This window comes from Desmodus rotundus, chromosome 10 (genome assembly GCF_022682495.2).
Source record: "Desmodus rotundus isolate HL8 chromosome 10, HLdesRot8A.1, whole genome shotgun sequence".
Lineage (NCBI taxonomy): Eukaryota > Metazoa > Chordata > Mammalia > Chiroptera > Phyllostomidae > Desmodus > Desmodus rotundus.
The window spans coordinates 108,254,882-108,271,762 of NC_071396.1; the positions used below are offsets into that span (position 1 = coordinate 108,254,882).

General features: G+C 42.0%; 1 protein-coding gene across 3 annotated transcripts in view; it reads right to left on the reverse strand.

Moving 5' to 3' along the window:
- Positions 1–16,881, reverse strand: part of TMX3 (thioredoxin related transmembrane protein 3) — a 33,179-nt gene that overhangs the window by 5,506 nt on the left and 10,792 nt on the right. For 2 of the 3 annotated variants that reach the window (XM_024580380.4, XM_024580382.4), the window contains 9 exons: positions 15,004–15,049; positions 13,670–13,750; positions 11,578–11,677; positions 10,862–10,939; positions 7,047–7,113; positions 5,998–6,096; positions 3,248–3,305; positions 3,007–3,060; positions 2,157–2,213 (listed from right to left, as the gene is read on the reverse strand). In XM_024580380.4, coding sequence (XP_024436148.2) covers positions 2,157–2,213; positions 3,007–3,060; positions 3,248–3,305; positions 5,998–6,096; positions 7,047–7,113; positions 10,862–10,939; positions 11,578–11,677; positions 13,670–13,750; positions 15,004–15,049 — 640 coding nt within the window. The remainder of the gene's footprint in view (positions 1–2,156; positions 2,214–3,006; positions 3,061–3,247; positions 3,306–5,997; positions 6,097–7,046; positions 7,114–10,861; positions 10,940–11,577; positions 11,678–13,669; positions 13,751–15,003; positions 15,050–16,881) is intronic. The other variant, XM_071219556.1, reaches the window with a different exon arrangement.

Below are 16,881 nucleotides of genomic sequence, written 5' to 3' on the forward strand. Positions count from 1 at the left end.
GTCATTATTAATGTTGCCGAGTTAATAGCTTTGGGAGCAGGAAAGAGCTGAAATTGAGAACTGAACCTCTAACTTACTTGTCGGCATACTTTGGCATATCATTTAACTCCTTTGAGTCTTCCTCTAAGAAATTTGAACTTCCGACCTACATAAAATGCAGATAGCAATCGCACTTACACCTTGCTGAGTTACTATGAAAGTCAGACAATACACACTGACTACTCAGTCCAGTGTGGGCCGCAGTTAAGTGCTCAGTAAGGACTTTCAATTAGTGTTGTGTAACCATCACTCTACACCTTCTCTCTCCTTGGAAAAAAAATCAAACCCAAAAATATGATTAAGAAAAAACCCAACCACCACAAACTAAATGGGTTTGGTGGTAGAAATTGTTGTTCTTTGACCGTAACTGTAGCTCAAAACTACTATCTCACAACTCGCGTTAGACACAATGTGAAGGACTGTCCTTCCACCGCTACATACTCGGAGTATTATTCTGGGTCAAGCAGTTGTTCCTGGACCCAAACTGCTTTGGGCTTTTGCAAACACTGTTTAACTGAATCCATATACTGGCTGCCGAGAAGGCCGTTATAACAAATGGTTGTACCAAAGTCCCACTGCGTGTGTGTGTGTGTGTGTGTGTGTGTGTAAAATACCCTATTCCAAATACATTTCTATCACAGGCATCACCCTTTATGAGATTATACAGCATGGCAATTTCTCTTAGGTTCTACAGGGTCAGCCATACTCCTATAGGCAAGTATTTTATAGGCAGAAACATGCAAATAATGTTTTTCTCCTCTGTATTGAGTATTAACAATTCATGGCCCATCTTTTCAAGTACCTTTAATAACTGTATAGTCTTTATTTTATTTTCCTTTGTCTTGATTTCTTCATTATATATTATCCTGTACTTTGCATCTCTGGTAAACCCTCTCAAACTGGAGTAAGAGGGATAATAAGTTGAATATAAATGAAAACAAAAGGTAACACTACTTTATGATTTTAGGCTTTTAACTGAAAACTACGAATGTCCCTTTGAGTTTGTAAGTTTGGTTTTTTATTTCCCCGCTGTGTTACCAGGAAATCAGGAAATCGAAAGACTCTAATTTAGCCCAAGGCACTGCATCGATGAACAAAGGCATTCACTACACCTGCAAAGCTGGAGACAGACACACTGCACCGAGCCCCTGACTTGACCCTGACTCTGTGCCTGTCTGCAGGCAGCTTGCCCCACCTTCCAGTCTGGGGCGACTGTGACCTTTCACCACGCTCCTAAGCAACCACTTTGCTACCACCTCTTGGGTTTGCTTTTGTGCTCTGCCAGAAATAACCCCTCAGCATCCAGCCCTCAGCTAACTTCTCCTTCTTTAGAACTTCTCTTAATTAGTGCCTCCCCCGGGGAGCACTTCCTGAGGCCTTCCACCTTAGTGCACAGTAGGGCGGGGGTGGGATTCGCTCTGGTTCCAGACCCCTCTAACACACAGACCTCTTTAGTAATAACCCTGCAGTCTCACCCAGTGTACTCTAAGCATCTGAAGACAGAGACTCTCCCTTACTAATTTTTTGTATCAGTAGAGCCAAACACAGTATATGACATGTGGTAAATACTCACTAAATGTCCACTGAATTGAGTAGGTTCTTATTTGGAATGTATTAATTCAGTATAGATATGGCAAATGATTCCTAATATAACCTTTATGAAGTGACAAATCAGAACTTTACATCCTGAATATAATTGATGAAATTTCCATATTTCCCCTGTAAAGTTATTTTAGTCTGTTAAATTCTTCTAGGATGGCAATTAATTCTTGAATATTAAAAATTTTCTACATAAACTTCTTCATTAAAACTGAACTTAAGGTAAGATGTGTATGAAACAAAAACTATGAAATTTATAAGTTTCTGAATATCCTCTTTTCAAAATAATGTAAATTATTAACTGACTTTGGACACACTTTTTTAGTATAGAACAATGGGAAAGTTGTACATACAGATTTAAACACTAAAGTGAAATATTTAATGGGAGAATGCCTACATCAGCATTCACCAAATGTCTGCTCTTTGCAGCTACCAGTCCTTCTGTCCATCTGTCAGAAACAGAAATTTAGAAAATCGATAGAATTGATAGTGAACTTATGTAATCAGTTGGTACTTACTCCATCAGCAAGGAGTTTATATAGTCATTCCCATCCATATGTCCAAACTGAAAATCTCTAACCGACGACAACCATAGGGAAAAAAAGAGAGAAAGAAAGCGATATTTAATACAAGAAATAACTGCACTTGGTAAGCATGTGAACACTAAACATTTAACATACAAATCACTTATAATAATGTAGGGAAGAGTATATATTCCTATAGGTTTTTGAGATACAAATACACGTAAGTAAAGTTAAACAAATTCTAAGATATGTATTTTAAAAGGCAGTGTGAGCTTCTCTAACTGAAACGCTTTTAAGGACAGTTACACTCTCTTAAAACAGGACTACTCAGAAGATGCTCGTTCTGCGTTACAGGAGAAACACAAGTATATATCTCTGATACCTCAGGAGAAGATTCAGTAAAAAGGGAATAGTAATTAAATAATGTAACGTTTGTCTTGACCGTCTCTTACGTCAGCAACAAACAATGTTTAAGCACACGGCAAAAATATCACTTATTCCTATGTCCCGTCATTCTCTGAGCTCCTGTCATGAGCCTCCCGGCTCCCTGACTTGTGACTGCTCACACCACCCGACCTCAAACGCAGGAGCGGCGCTCGTGCGTGTCTTCTGACGCAGGCCTCACCCCAAACCCCAGCAAGAAGCAGGCGTGATGCGCGTTTGTTGCTGGGACGTGTGAGCACACTTCAAGTCCAGACAATTCGTGCAGAAGTGCAGCATGCCGCGGCTCACTTCGGCTCCGGATTCATCTTGGAAAGCAGGAGGCACTACGACTGTTGGTTTACTGCATCACCAAACACAGTTAAACAAAAATAAAGGAACTGTCCAGAGCGCCAGCACCCACCTGTGAAACTGACCTCTGTAATCTCTAGCAACTTCTTGAATAATTGACTTCAATCTGTAGAAGAAACAACACAGGAATATTTCATTTTTTCACTGGAATCACATGTCATAATTACTCAATTCTAATATCTGTTGCCCTATCTAACGCTGCAGGAAAAGGCACCACACTAAGTTCATCTGAAGCCATGCAAAGTCTGAATTAGGTGACATTGGAAGCTTAAAACTTTTTCAAGGCACTGTACCTGGTATGTTCAACTGATGTATTTTTCTCATCAATAACTGCAATAGCCACAAGTTTTCCTGAAATTAAGAATGACGTATGTAAGTTCAATAACCCTCATTATACAAACTTGTCAATTATTACTATAGCTGTGAACGGAGAATTAGTAAACATTGCTTCTAGAAGTTAATTTCAACAATCTTACACGTCATGCTCAGGAAAGTAAATCAGTGAGTCAACTGTAAGTAGTAAGTTCCCTCCCAACTCCCATCCTCAAGATGTAAACAGTGAATATTTATGCATATATAAAACTGCATTTTTTCACACAACCCACAAAATAATTAAGTGCTTTGTCAGAAGCAAAAACCGTAAGAAATAAGCTGATAAAAGGCATTTACTATTAATTACTGCAGCTCCATGGTATGTAATGAGAGTGATTTTTACACTGCTATTCCCTTTGCTACCATGAGTCACTATTTGCCTGCAATCGCACACAAACTACAACTGACCGGAAGTTACTTAGCCCTGCACAGAACATAAGCCACATTCATCGCTGATGTCCTCTGGGAGGCCAGTGCGGCCCTCAGTGCGTGTTACGTTCTTGGCCTGGGAGAACAACGGTGAAGCTCTGTCGCCTGTTAGCTGTGTGACTTAACCTCAGTAAACCTCGGCTTCCATTGCAAACCAGCACCCAAAGCAAAGTTACTGGGAGAGCTGAGGAGAGTACGTGCCCAGAAACATGGGGACAGTTTCTGGCTCAGAGCAGGCACAGAAATGCAGGATTCGATCAAGCATCTCGCAAAGCCGTCCCCACACCTTAACGCTCCCTCCCCAGTCCCGTGCTGCTCAACGTGTGTTTCGATTCTACACAATCTGGACTCACTCTTTTACCCCTCAGCTGAACATGTCAGTTCACGACTATTTCCTCTCTTGAAGTATTATTTCAGTTACTATTCAGTGCTTGGTTTTTGTTGTGCTTCTTTAATTCTAGGTGCTTCAAGAGTTGCGCCTTGTTTCGTTTTTCTGTTTTTCCATCCCTGTCTACAACACGCAGAGCATCTTCCCCCAGGCCCACACAAGCAGTTCTCACAGGTGACTCTCACAACGCTGGGCACCAAGCCACGTCCCAGCACTGGGCTGGTTCCCCAGGACACAGTGACGAGCACGCAGACCCGGCTCTGCACTTGCGGCAAGCACCGCCTAGCAGGAAAGGTAAACCCACAATACGTGTGCGGTCATATCGGAACAGTTCTGAAGGAACGCAACACGTGTTACAAAGAGTATTACAAGGTAAATGAATGTAGTTTGAGGGGTCAGTAGAAAATTTTCCTAAGGAAGCAATATTTGGTCTCAGCTGGATGCAAGAACATAAATTAGCTATGCATTTCCATGCAGAGAAAACAGGAAGCAGGGAGGGGGGCTTTGGGGCAAGAGGCACAGGTCTTCGGGACACTGCAAAGTCAGTGTGGCCAGGGGCGGGAAAGGGTGGGGAATGACTGAGTGGGACTGAGATGCAGGCAGGGGTCAGGAGAGGCAGGCACCAGGACCTCTGGGAAAGACAGGAAGTGTCAGAGACACTGAGATTCGGGAGTCAGTGTGGTGCTTCCATGGGAAGGGGCCAGGCCGTGTGATAGCAGGGGCACAGCCGGACCAGACATCCGATCAGGGCGGTCACAGTGGACACACAAAGGGAACACTGGCCGCCACAGCACCTTCCTCCCAAATGGATCCACGAGAACAACCTGTCTGAGCAGAGCCACAGCTGCCTGGTCCATGACCTTGAGGCCACGCTGTCTCCTATGATGATTATACTGAAAGCAAATGACTGCATTCCTACACTTCCTCCCTTTTCCTGTACAGTATCCACACGGAGTTCCAGTTCTGAGCCAGTACACACCTCCCTCTGAAAGCATAAGCAGAGACAGAAATGCTGCCAGACACAGCACATCAACAGGCAGGCTCTAGAACCAGAGCCAATTTCCATCCTAAGGAAGAGTTACAAAACCAGGGCAGAACCCAACAGAGCATTTCTACCTGTGTTCTTAACCAGATCCAAGGGCAGGAAATCAGGAAGAGGAAACTCTATGCCCATTATTTCTCCTAAAAGACACTAAGCGTTTAGTTTTCCCATTCTCTTAATTGAAACTGTACTTCCATTCTATTCAGTATAAAGTTATGAACAGGAACAAATGTGACAATAATAAGCAGGACATATTTCTCATTTGTAATTTGTTATAAATTTACAAAAGACTTCTTAAAACTTAAATGGTTAGCTCCCCATAATCTTTGTAGTTTGCATCTATGAGAGCACACAGTTAGCTTCTCACAGCTTTCATTTTTCTATCCGCGCATATTGCTGTGCCTGTCACTTCCGATCACGCAGCTGTAAGAAACCTGGCCAGTCTGGACCCATGTTCCCTCACAAGGTAAAACAGGCTTTAAAGGTGGGCTAAGTTCCCTTCAGCTCCTGCTACAAAAACCGGCTTCCTGAGGAAACCTTCCTGGTTGGTGGGTTTTCCTTGTGACCCAGGCTCTCCTCTGTGGCTCTCGGCCCCGTCGGAAGCCCTCTCTAGCTCAGCTCTGACCCGCAGACAGAGGTGTGTGCTCTGGTGATACTAATGGGAATTCTCGTAAGTGAGCACTGGCATTCAGGCCCACAGAAGACATGAAAGTGTTACATAGAGCTTAAAATTCTTTTGCTACAGAATCAGGTTTAAGCGATCCATCACGGGGAAATGCTGTCGAGTGACGGAGAGTTGTGTGTGTCTGTACCAGTGTCTCCAAGTTCATACAGGAGGAAGCCATCCACAGTCAGATAATTCTGAAACCTCTCCCTGCTGATCCAAGACGACAGGTCACCATCTTCGTACTCTTAAAAACAAAAGAAAGTTGATAATTATAGTGTAAATATGTCTTCAAAATGTTTGTGCGTTCCACTCTAGTACTATGTATAAAATGCCAGGATCGTAACCTCAACTTCATCAGTTCCATTTACAGGGGTGTGTTTTAAACACACACAGAACATACAACAGGTCTAAGGCACAGAACGATGCTTCTGAGTTCGCTGCACTGCCCTGCCGAGTACCACTTCGGAATTGAGGGAGCAGGTACTGGATAACAAGGAATTATTGTTAATTTTGTTAGGTGCTATAACAGCATGCAGTTACTTAAACCAAGGAAGTCCACCATGATGAAGCACACAATAATGAAATGCAATCAGGTTTTGCTTTCAATACTTCAACAAAGAACAGAGCTCGTTGAAGCAAATGTGGTCAGAGCTTGGCCACGGTCTGACCTGGGTGTTGGGCAGGTATGCAGGGATTTACTACTCTAGGGTTCTGTTTACTATTAGGTATGTTTAATATAGTAGAAATATTTTCAAAACAGACTGAACACTGGCTTCAAGGAAGAAGAGCTGAAGAGCAGCTACTCCTGTCGAGGAGGGAGAGAGGAAGTCAGGGAAGAAAATGCCGGGTGTCGCCACTACAACCATGTTTTATGTCTTCACATTTTTGTGTGTCTGAAATGTCCTTCTTTAAAAATTAATTTTGGAATATTTTCAAGTAACACCTAGAAATTGCATAGGATTCCCCTCTCAAAAAGGCAAATGACCTGACCAAGAAACCCCCCCCCCAAAAACCCAAAACAAAAAACACTAACAGGAAAAACTAAAGCTGTAGGGTAAGAAAAATGGGCCATTCAACTAATGGGACCATAAGCAGCAGATACATTTACTAAACAGTTCGCCAACACCGGAGTCCTGGAACAGATCCAGCATTTTCATTGAAAAAGTTCCACCCAAGCTAAGCTTCGGAACTCACCGTCGTACACAAAGTGAGTCCCGTCTTTGAAAACAAGCACGGCGGGCATCTCCTTCAGCGTCACATACTGCAAAGATCAGACGTGTAAGCAGTCTTATCATTGAAGATTGCTCAACTGGTAGCTATGGTTTCAAAATTATTAAAGGATACCAGAAAAACAAAAGAACCTAACAATGACAAGATTGTTACGAACAGTTACAAAGAGAACACTGAATCCCCCCAAGTTCATCCAAGCACTGGGCGTGGTCTCTCTTCACACACCCTCACACCTCACACCCTCACACCGTGCCTGCTCAGCAAGTAAGGACTATGGAATAGGCTCAGAGTTGACATCAGACCGGGCTGTAGTGGGAAGTAAAGGATGAGAGCACTGTGAAGAGGCTGAAAGTCGGGGCTCAAGGTGTCCATCAGCACCGGTAGGTTCAAGTCCTCCCCTATCACTCCCAGACTGTGCAGGGAGGCCACTGCTTGGCCCAGGGAGCCAGCTTCCTCCTCGGAAGACCGAGGACATTGAGCCCCCACCTCTCCAGGGAGTCAGGAGGTGGATCAGCTAACATGCCTGAGAGCAGGCTGAAACTGTCAAGTGCTTTACAAACGGGAACTTAGAATGGTAATTAACAATAAGGGATTCATTCAGAAGGTAGCTGCTTCCTATACCTGTGTTGTAATTATTTCAAAACAGTAAAATTATAGAAGGGAAATCAATATTAGAGCAAGAGAGATATAATTCAAGTATTACGTGAGTGTGGTAATACTGAAAGTACCAACAACCACATAAAGGAATCGGTAGATAACTAAGAAAATAACAATAAAAATAAAAACCGCTGTCCTGCAAAGATTGAACAGGGGAGAGGGCCTTATCTCAGGTAACACTGAAGGATCTGGCCACATTACTACTGAAGGGCAGGTGGCACAGCATGACGAAAACAGCCGTTTTAGGGGCAGGGGTCAGGTACGACCCCAAGTTCAAGCACACCGATGTCCACCGGCTCTGAGTAATGCCCCCACCAGACCCTGAACCTCCCCTCCTCTTTCCCCGTGTTCCTGTAAACTCCAGTCTTCTGTGACGGCTAACTGCCTGCATGACCATCTTTAAATACCCCGAAGTCAGAAACTGTCCTAATTCGTCTTTGTAGCTCTTTATTACACCTGTTGAGGTTTCATAAATACTAGTCACAAAACCAAGGAAGCTTTGCGTGACCACACGTTAAAATTCAAAATATGGCAAGAACATAAAATCATGGGTTTGTCCTCAGTTGAGACTTCCTTATGGAAATAAAAATCCTCCTATTATTCTGACATGACTATTACTCTCTAGCAGTCTTTAGCAACCACACACTCAGAAAAGGAGATGCCGAATATTGGTATTTGCTGGAATAATTAATGAAAGCTAAAAAATAACTGGCTGAGAAGGCTAGTAATAAAAATAACACCTAAAAACCAAGAAGTCTGCCCTGAGCAAGCGCTGTCTGTGCCCAGCACCACCCCCCCAACTCGGGGTCCTGGGGCGTCGATCTGACATGAGTGTCGCTTCAGCACTACAGGGAGCGTGTCGGGGGTGCTGGGCCTGGGAGGCAGCCAGCCCTCTGGTTCACCCCAAGGGAAGCTGTGTGGAAAGCTTCAGAGATGTGGGGCCCATGTTAAGTTCCCCTTTCTAATACTAAAAGGTGGTTGTCCACTGCATTTAGCCGGCAAAAGTCTATTACAAGTTCTAGTTCTAGTCCGTTCTAGGACTTCATATCACATTAAGACATCCTAAGACATTCCAAAATAGTGGTTCACAACCTTTTGAGGCACCTGTTTTAGAATCTGATGGCAAGTATGGCTGACCCCCCACCGCATCTTCCTTCCCCATCAAAAGCAAGCGCACACGCACAGGGCGCCGCCTCTGAGACCAGACTGAGTAGACCTAGACCGAGTGCGTCTGAGCTAACCAGAAGTGGTCGGAGCTCCCCAAGGAGTTCAAAATCATTTCAGAGCACACAGTTAGAAGACAAGCCTCTATGTACATGTTAGAGGAAGCATCAAACCCATACTCTAGGCAACTCTGTAACCGTCCTAAAACAAAATATTTAAACATTAAAATTTGTTAAACAAAAGGTAATCAAATGTGTAGTGTGACACACCTTTGTGAAAAAACTGTTTAGATTTTCATAACTTACACTGATCACAACAAAAAGCCTCCTTGATTTACGTCACGCTTCCGTGCAGCTATGGCCAAACTGCTCAGGTCCCCTTCTCAGTAAAACCTGACTGAGGAGAAGTCGGTAAGTGAGGCTTCAAGTCCTCACCTGCACCCTCTCACATGACACCAGTGAGGCACCTTCCCACTCCTCTGAATGTGTCTCCTGAAACCACTGACCTCCTCATGGACAAACACGGTTACTCTCTGCTCATCCAGATCGCTAGGCGAGATTCTCGCCTACCGGCCCCTCCCACCCACTGGCGACTCCTTGTCCCTTTCCTCTGCTGCCTTTCGACCCTGCGCCCTCCTACTTCCTCACAACCTGGCATCAATGCGTAAGGACTTTCTTCACGGAGCCTTAACTCTAGACCCCTACACCCAACTGTGTATTTGGTGGTTGTACTTGGATGTTGAATATGCTGAATCAAATTAGAATAAACAATTCAAAACTGTTGATCACACCCCTCATTCCCCAACTTGTTCCTTCTGCAATTGCCTCAAGCTCATAAAAATACCACCATTTTTCAGGTTTTTGGTCTGAAACCCAGGTGTTCAAACCAAAACCTACGAGTCACCCTTGAGTTTTCCCTTTTCCTCCAGATCGTCGAGCTCAAATGCTCCTATTTCCAAAGCACAACCATTCTTCCACTTCCCCAATTCTCTTACACCCTCCAAGCCCAAACTCCCTCTATTACTTCAAGAGTTCAGCTGATCCCTGGATCTACTGTCACCCGTGTCCAATTCACTCTGCACACAGCACAGTCGTGTTCTTAAAATGAGCCTGAGGCCAAGTCCTGCAGCAGCTCCAGCCGATCCGTGCTTACCCATGACCTGGGGGCCTCCCCGGGCCTCCGGGCCTCCACCTGCCTGCTGTTTCCTCCCCCTTGCGTTAAAACCACAGCTGCCGACTGCTCTCTTCCTCCAACACGCCGTGTGAGCTCTCGTCCTGGGTACCCGCGCCCTCTGCTCCCTGCTTCTGGTTTACTCTGGCCACAGACCTGTGCACGGCTTCTCCATGTCACCAAAGTCCCAGTTCACGTTTTCTTCCCAGAGACAGTTCTCGGCCAATGAATCTGCATGTCCCAACAATGACACTGCCCCTCTATTTTTCACAGCACTTTTGATTTCCTGTTTACAGGTTTGTTTCCTAAGGACCGCCCCCCCACTCAGTCTGAGGACCTGATGGAGGACCTCTCGGCAACATTAAAGTGAAGCCCAGGCCTCCTGCCCAGAGAGTGGGGGCTCCGTCCAGAAGGGTCTGAAGACCGCACCCCCAGGCCGGGACTCGCACGGTGCAGGGCGCACGATTAGAGGATAGGAAGTACTTGGTTCTCTGTAGAGACACATAAGGAAACCCTTTCCTTAAAAACCTATTAAGGGTGTGATATCACCTCTCACTACTGCTATGATTTTAAAGAGAAAAAAGGCACTAATGTAATAATAATAATAATCATCCCAAAATGCTATCAATCTAGTGATATTAGCTTATTAACAAGAAGCAATCTGGTATCAGTAGAACAGAGTAAATATGTTCACTGTTTCTATACATATCACAGTTAATAAATCATATAGATAAAATCAAGTAATAATTTAAAAGTTAAAGTTATTAAAATCTAATTTTAAATATTACCTCAGGAACCACATCCTCTGAAGCAGAAAAGAAGTATGTATAGACAATTAATTCTGAAGCAGCATCTATGTATTTCTCCTGTGAAAATACAAACAAAAAGTGGTGGCTTTAAAATCGAAATTAACTCCTCATGGAACAGTGAGGGCAAGGTCACGGCATTCACTGTGCAGGATCGCTACAATCGGCTACCTGAAGTCCCCGTATGTGAAGACATGAAATGTAAGCCAATGAGATAAACTGTCTGTACAGCGCATGACACTGTAACCAAGTGCTTTCATACCCCTCCAAACACCGCGCACTAGTTCAGCTGGTATTTATCAATGTACTTGATGAGCACAGGAAGAGAGGCATGTGCACGCACACAGATACACACACACAGAACAATTTAAGACGATGGTTTTCTTGCCTTTAAAAAATTTATACTCAAAATACAGTTTGCAATCTCAAAGGTTCCAAGTGCTAAAACATTTAACCAGATCAGTAACAGAAGAAAGGCAGGCAACCGCTGCCCACTTTTCATTCACTTTTGTTTCATTCAGGAAGGCAAACACGACGGAGGACATATAAGAAAGTATTTGTTATTATACACATACTTAGATTGAACTAAAGTATTTCCATAATAGTACATAAGTTTGAGGTCTTGGTGAAGTTTTGCCTGTACAGAACATTATATTGTAATACATCTGTCTTTTTGGATTAAAAAAATCATTTGATACCTTCAAGGGTGACTCTCCACCTATATAAACAAAAAACACACGATGTCTCTTCTGTACATGTTCAAACATTTGCTGACTTGGAAGTGGCCGAATTAGAGCTCTGTTTGAAAAAACACAAACAAAAAATGAACTTGGATTTGAACTAAAGACAGACCACATCAATCTTATTAATGTGATAGCCTATTATGTCTCCAGTCACAAAGTTTAAACACTGTATTAACTGCATCTAAGTGTATCACCCAATCCACATAAATAAAACTACACCACATGGCCACTCCTACTCCCACACACAGTGCCCATGTGTAATCCACCAGCTTAATAATTAGGTTGAAGATACATCCCTTTAGAGAGTGCCAACTTGGCCAATATTTTGAGAGGCAAGAACATTTATTTAGCGCCCTCAGCAAAAACAAAACAATCCACATGAGAATTGTCTTTTTTCCCCAAAAGATCATTCACACAAACACACTATGAAATACTATCCCAGGGGTTTATTATACTATATTAAGAATATTTATACCTTATGCTATATAGCTTTAAAATACCTTATTGAGGTTAAAACCTAAAATTTTTTATAAGAATGTTATTCTTTTCAGGAAATATAAAATGGAAAATGGCAGTCAGAATAGTACATAAGAAACTCATAAAGAGAAAACAAAATGGTACAAAGACTTTATTATATAAGCATATTTCAAACCCAGAAAGACTGAGAAATAAATTACATCAAAGGTTATTACAAAACATACCACTTACAAAATATTATTAAAAAATTAAACAAAGAGGCAGTCTTCTTTTAAATGTGACCTATATCACCAGATTTTTGACTCGACTGAATTTGCAAAACGAAGGAAACCCATTTTGCACAGGCAACCGTATTTCGGAACATGCAATGCTCCAGCTAGGTTGCACCCCTCTGCTCCAGCTCCTGCTTTACGTCGGTGAGTAACTGGTAAGTGATGCAACTCCAGAACTGACTCTTGCAATTTCATTTGCGGTAGAGTCACCTCTGGTTGCATCAGGAGAAGCCCTTCGTAAGCTTAAACTAAAGCTCATTAAAAATGGCCAAAACATAGAGACTAATCCAAATCACGGGGGAACAGAGTATAACCTGCTAGCAATCCCCTCATAGAATATAAAGTTATCTCAAAATGTTTTATTTGCAAAGCAAACAGACACAACGGAATATGCCGTCAATGTAAAAATACAGAGGCTTTGTAAACTTTAATACACAAAGATCATTCCTAATTCTGTGCCCTACCCTCAAATAACTTAAGCCAGATAGTATCGTGCCACCCAACAAATCCACCCCAATGTTTCAATCTACCTTAAAGCCATTTCCATCCATCACTACAGCCTGTCAAGCTCATAAGGAAGTGCCTGCACTTGCAAAGTCAATATAGGTTAAGCTATCTTGATTTTTGTTCTCGGCAAAAAGTTGCACAAAATCTCTTTAATAATGATGAACACCAACTTTTTTATACCCCAGCAAGATGTAGATTAAATAGCAAAATCCCTGCATTCGAACCAACAGGAAATGCTTCTGGAAACACACGGGTTCCAACGGGCAGAATGTGCAACAGCAGCTCACAGCTGGCGAAGGGCAGTGGGCGAGAGACCGGGTCAGTGTTCAGCTCTGTCTAAAAAGCACTTTCCCGCAGCACAGGCCGGGGGTCCAAAGCCCAGCTCTATTCAGAACAATATCATTGAGGGGCTTCTCTTAAAACCCTAAAATTAGGCAACTATAAAAGTAAACTGATGTAAACCAGGTAGTACAAAAGTAAAATTATAACAACATAAAAATGGAGATTCACAAAGTTGTTAGAAGTAATCAAGTTTTGAAACGGTCCTGGAAATCGGGGACACAGTCTCCCCCGTAGCACAGCGACTTGGCTGTGAGGATGACTGCCTAAAATACACGGCACGCACCCCGCCCTCTCCAGGACCTCTTTACACAGGCCGCACAGCGCTGTATCTTCTCTCGTAAATACAGAAACGGGTTTTATCCAGGCTAAATCCTTTAATAATGACCTATAAAAATTTAATTTTCAAATATTAGTTTCATACAGTAAGGCCTCTCCCAGTAAAAACTTACCCAGATACTCTGTGAGCAAACTCAATAATATCATCTTTAGTTCGTGGTCCTCTATAATTATATGCCAAGTCCCCCTTTAATCTTAAAAAGAAAGAACAAAGAAAAAGCTTGGATTATTTCAACTGTTTCACTATTTAATGCTAATCACTACTGTTAGATGAAATTACAGATTCAGAGGAAGTAGTATAACCACACAATATAGAGCAGACAACTGGTATCAGGGGATCGGCAACTCAAAATATAAAGAAAAAGACTGTATTTTATTAAAATTGCATGACGTAATTTGCTCAGTATTTGGTAGTTGCACTGAATCTATGCCTTGTAAATAATGAGTAATCTACACATCCGTGGTTAAGAACCAGTCAAAGCATGATAATTCTCACTCTTCTCTTTTAAAAGGCAAGAAAAAGGTGAGAGAATTAAACTACTTGGTAATGGCAAAACAAATTTTAAGCACTACAACATCATAGTAACTTGATAGATGTGCCAGTGTTACAGAGTAAAATGCATTAAAACACCTCTTCTGGAAAATTAGAGAATTTTCTAAAAGCCTACCAATGAATATGTGTCCAACTGAGATTTTTTTTTTAAACTGTGAAAGCAAAACAGAACATCTATAATTACATAAAGAATGGAAAGGACGGTTTACTCAACATAAGAAAGTAAAGGAGGGTCAGGAAACATCTAAAAAGTGGGGGAAGGTAGGAGGTCAGCACAAAACCCAAGAAATAAAAAAATTACTTTATTATAAAAATACGTTTCAAAGAATTTACCTCCCCACATTGTCAAATAAGAATATGGATCAAACTCCTGAGAAAATTCAGTAGAATGATGATGATAAATAATAAGCCCTTTAGAATTATCACACCGTTTCTTCCAACTTACACACTTGATGTAGACTTAACACCTACAGATTAGAATCAACACCCATATATGGATTCTCTGTTTCTTTCCCCTCTGAAGAAACGCCTGTTACAATGATAGAAACGTTCACGTGCTGGGAGACAGGATGCCCACGAGCAGGAGAACACACAGACTCTGGAGCTCCTCCGGGTAAAGGGGGCCCGGGACTGAGGACTGACTGTGTGTAGACCTCGCCCTGCACACAGCCTGCCGCAGCCACAAACGTGCCGCCTTTGCTGTCGAGGGCACATTCACGCCAACACAGAAAAGCAGGAAGATGCAGTCCCTCTCCTTGGGTTGCACTGCCCCCGAAAGAGCTGCTGAGCCCACATCTTCAGTCCTCCAGGGAAGCTACTGGAACTTAATGCAATACAAAGTGAGTAGAGTGAACTAATGAAAATACACATATAAACATACAACACTCAACTTACAGCTTAATTGTTGGATAACCTCGAACTCCAAACTCTGAAGCAATGCCTTGATAAGAAAAAGAATAAATAATTCTAAATTTTTTTAATGAGGAACTAGGTAATGAACCTTTTTACTTAAAAATATATAGATTATTTATGCAAATTTATACAGATACACTGTTTTAAGTCTAAAAAGAATATAAACACACAAGAAGAAAAAAATGACATTCTCATACAAAATAATTACTTAACAAATCTAATTTATAGCCTGAACAAAATATTATAACAAAATAAGAAACAAGTGTCAAAAGAACTATTAAAATTTTGTCTCTAAGGTACTTATTTTAAAAAGTAATTTTGTTTTAAAAAATATATATGTGTAAACACAGGTATAAAGCCTCACTTCTCATTCGACTTCATTTCTCTCACAAATATTTCTTCACAAAAATAAAAAGGTGGGGGGCCCATCCTTCCTTTAATGTTTTCTGAGTCTTAAAAGAACTGCATTTTAATTTTGAAAACGTAAGTCACATCTGTAAAATTATTTAATTTCTATAATCAACATATGAACTAAAAGCAACTTCATTCACAGGTTTTAGAAGTTCTGCTTTTGTAATGACCTAGAATCAGTCCAATTGACAAAAAGATTATTCTGAAATCTTCATGTTAAAATGAGATAGTTGCTACAGTGGCATCTTTTTAAGGAAAAGAAGAAATAGTAACAAAAACAAGCAAACAAGAATCAGGACTTCAGGAATTACAGAAATCACAACAGCACATTAATGCTATCTTACTTTGCAGATCCACGGCAACTGCGACAGTCAGGAAAAAAATAAAATATTCTCACTTTCTAGACTGTATACAATGTATTTATACAATTATCCTAGCATACATAAAGTACACTGTATTTATTGACATGATCTCTCCATTTGTTATTTTTTTTTTTTAGTTCCACGATATTTTCTTAGCACAGCTGGGCGTAAGGAAACTGCTTCTCCACGTGGGTTCTGGTTTACCAGTCCCTTTAGTGATTTTAAGCTTTGATTTCAAATCAACCGCACCAATACACAACAATACCAACAAAGCAAATCTGTGGCAAAATAACATCCCAAATCTCTTTGCCTTCCTTTGTCAGCCCCAGAGCTTCTCTCTCCAACATGGAGAGGGGTCGGAAAGTGGGTTCTGTGAGAGGCAACGCAGACAGCAGGGGGACAAAGTGGGGAGCTCAGGTCCTGACGATCCAGGTCCTGCCTCTGAGCTGTCACATAAACCGAGACCCACTGTGGCCTGACGTGTTTGTACCCACCCCTCATTCAGGACGTTCTTCTGCCAAGTATGTTCTAACTGAAGGCTGCTGTTCCGGAGACTGCCTTCTCCCAAGTAACAACACAGAATGATTTGGGTGAAATTATGTGGGTCAAGTATGTTCTTAATGCTTCCCGTCCCAAACTCAGGAGGCAGGTAAATGCAAGCCCTCATTCCCTTCGACCAGAACACATGAAAAGCTGCCACGGTGAAGACTAATATAACTGACTGCACAGGAGGGCACGTCTCACTAGCAACTCCTTATATAATTTGGCATGAAATTCATTTATACACAAATCAGATTAAAAAATGAAATATGTAATCCATGAGAAAATCCAGTGGTGATATTTTGTAGCTTCATGTTGTGTCTCAGAATAGGCTTCAGAGAGGCACTTAACCCCATCACTTCATTTCCGTGACCTCAGGTGCACTTAACCCCATCACTTCATTTCTGTGACCTCAGGTGCACTTAACCCCATCACTTCATTCCCGTGACCTCAGGTGCCGATACCCAGAGGATGTTGATGGGTGACACCACCCACTCTGCAGTCCCCTGGCTCCTTGGGCATGATCCTTCATTCCTGATAGAATTTC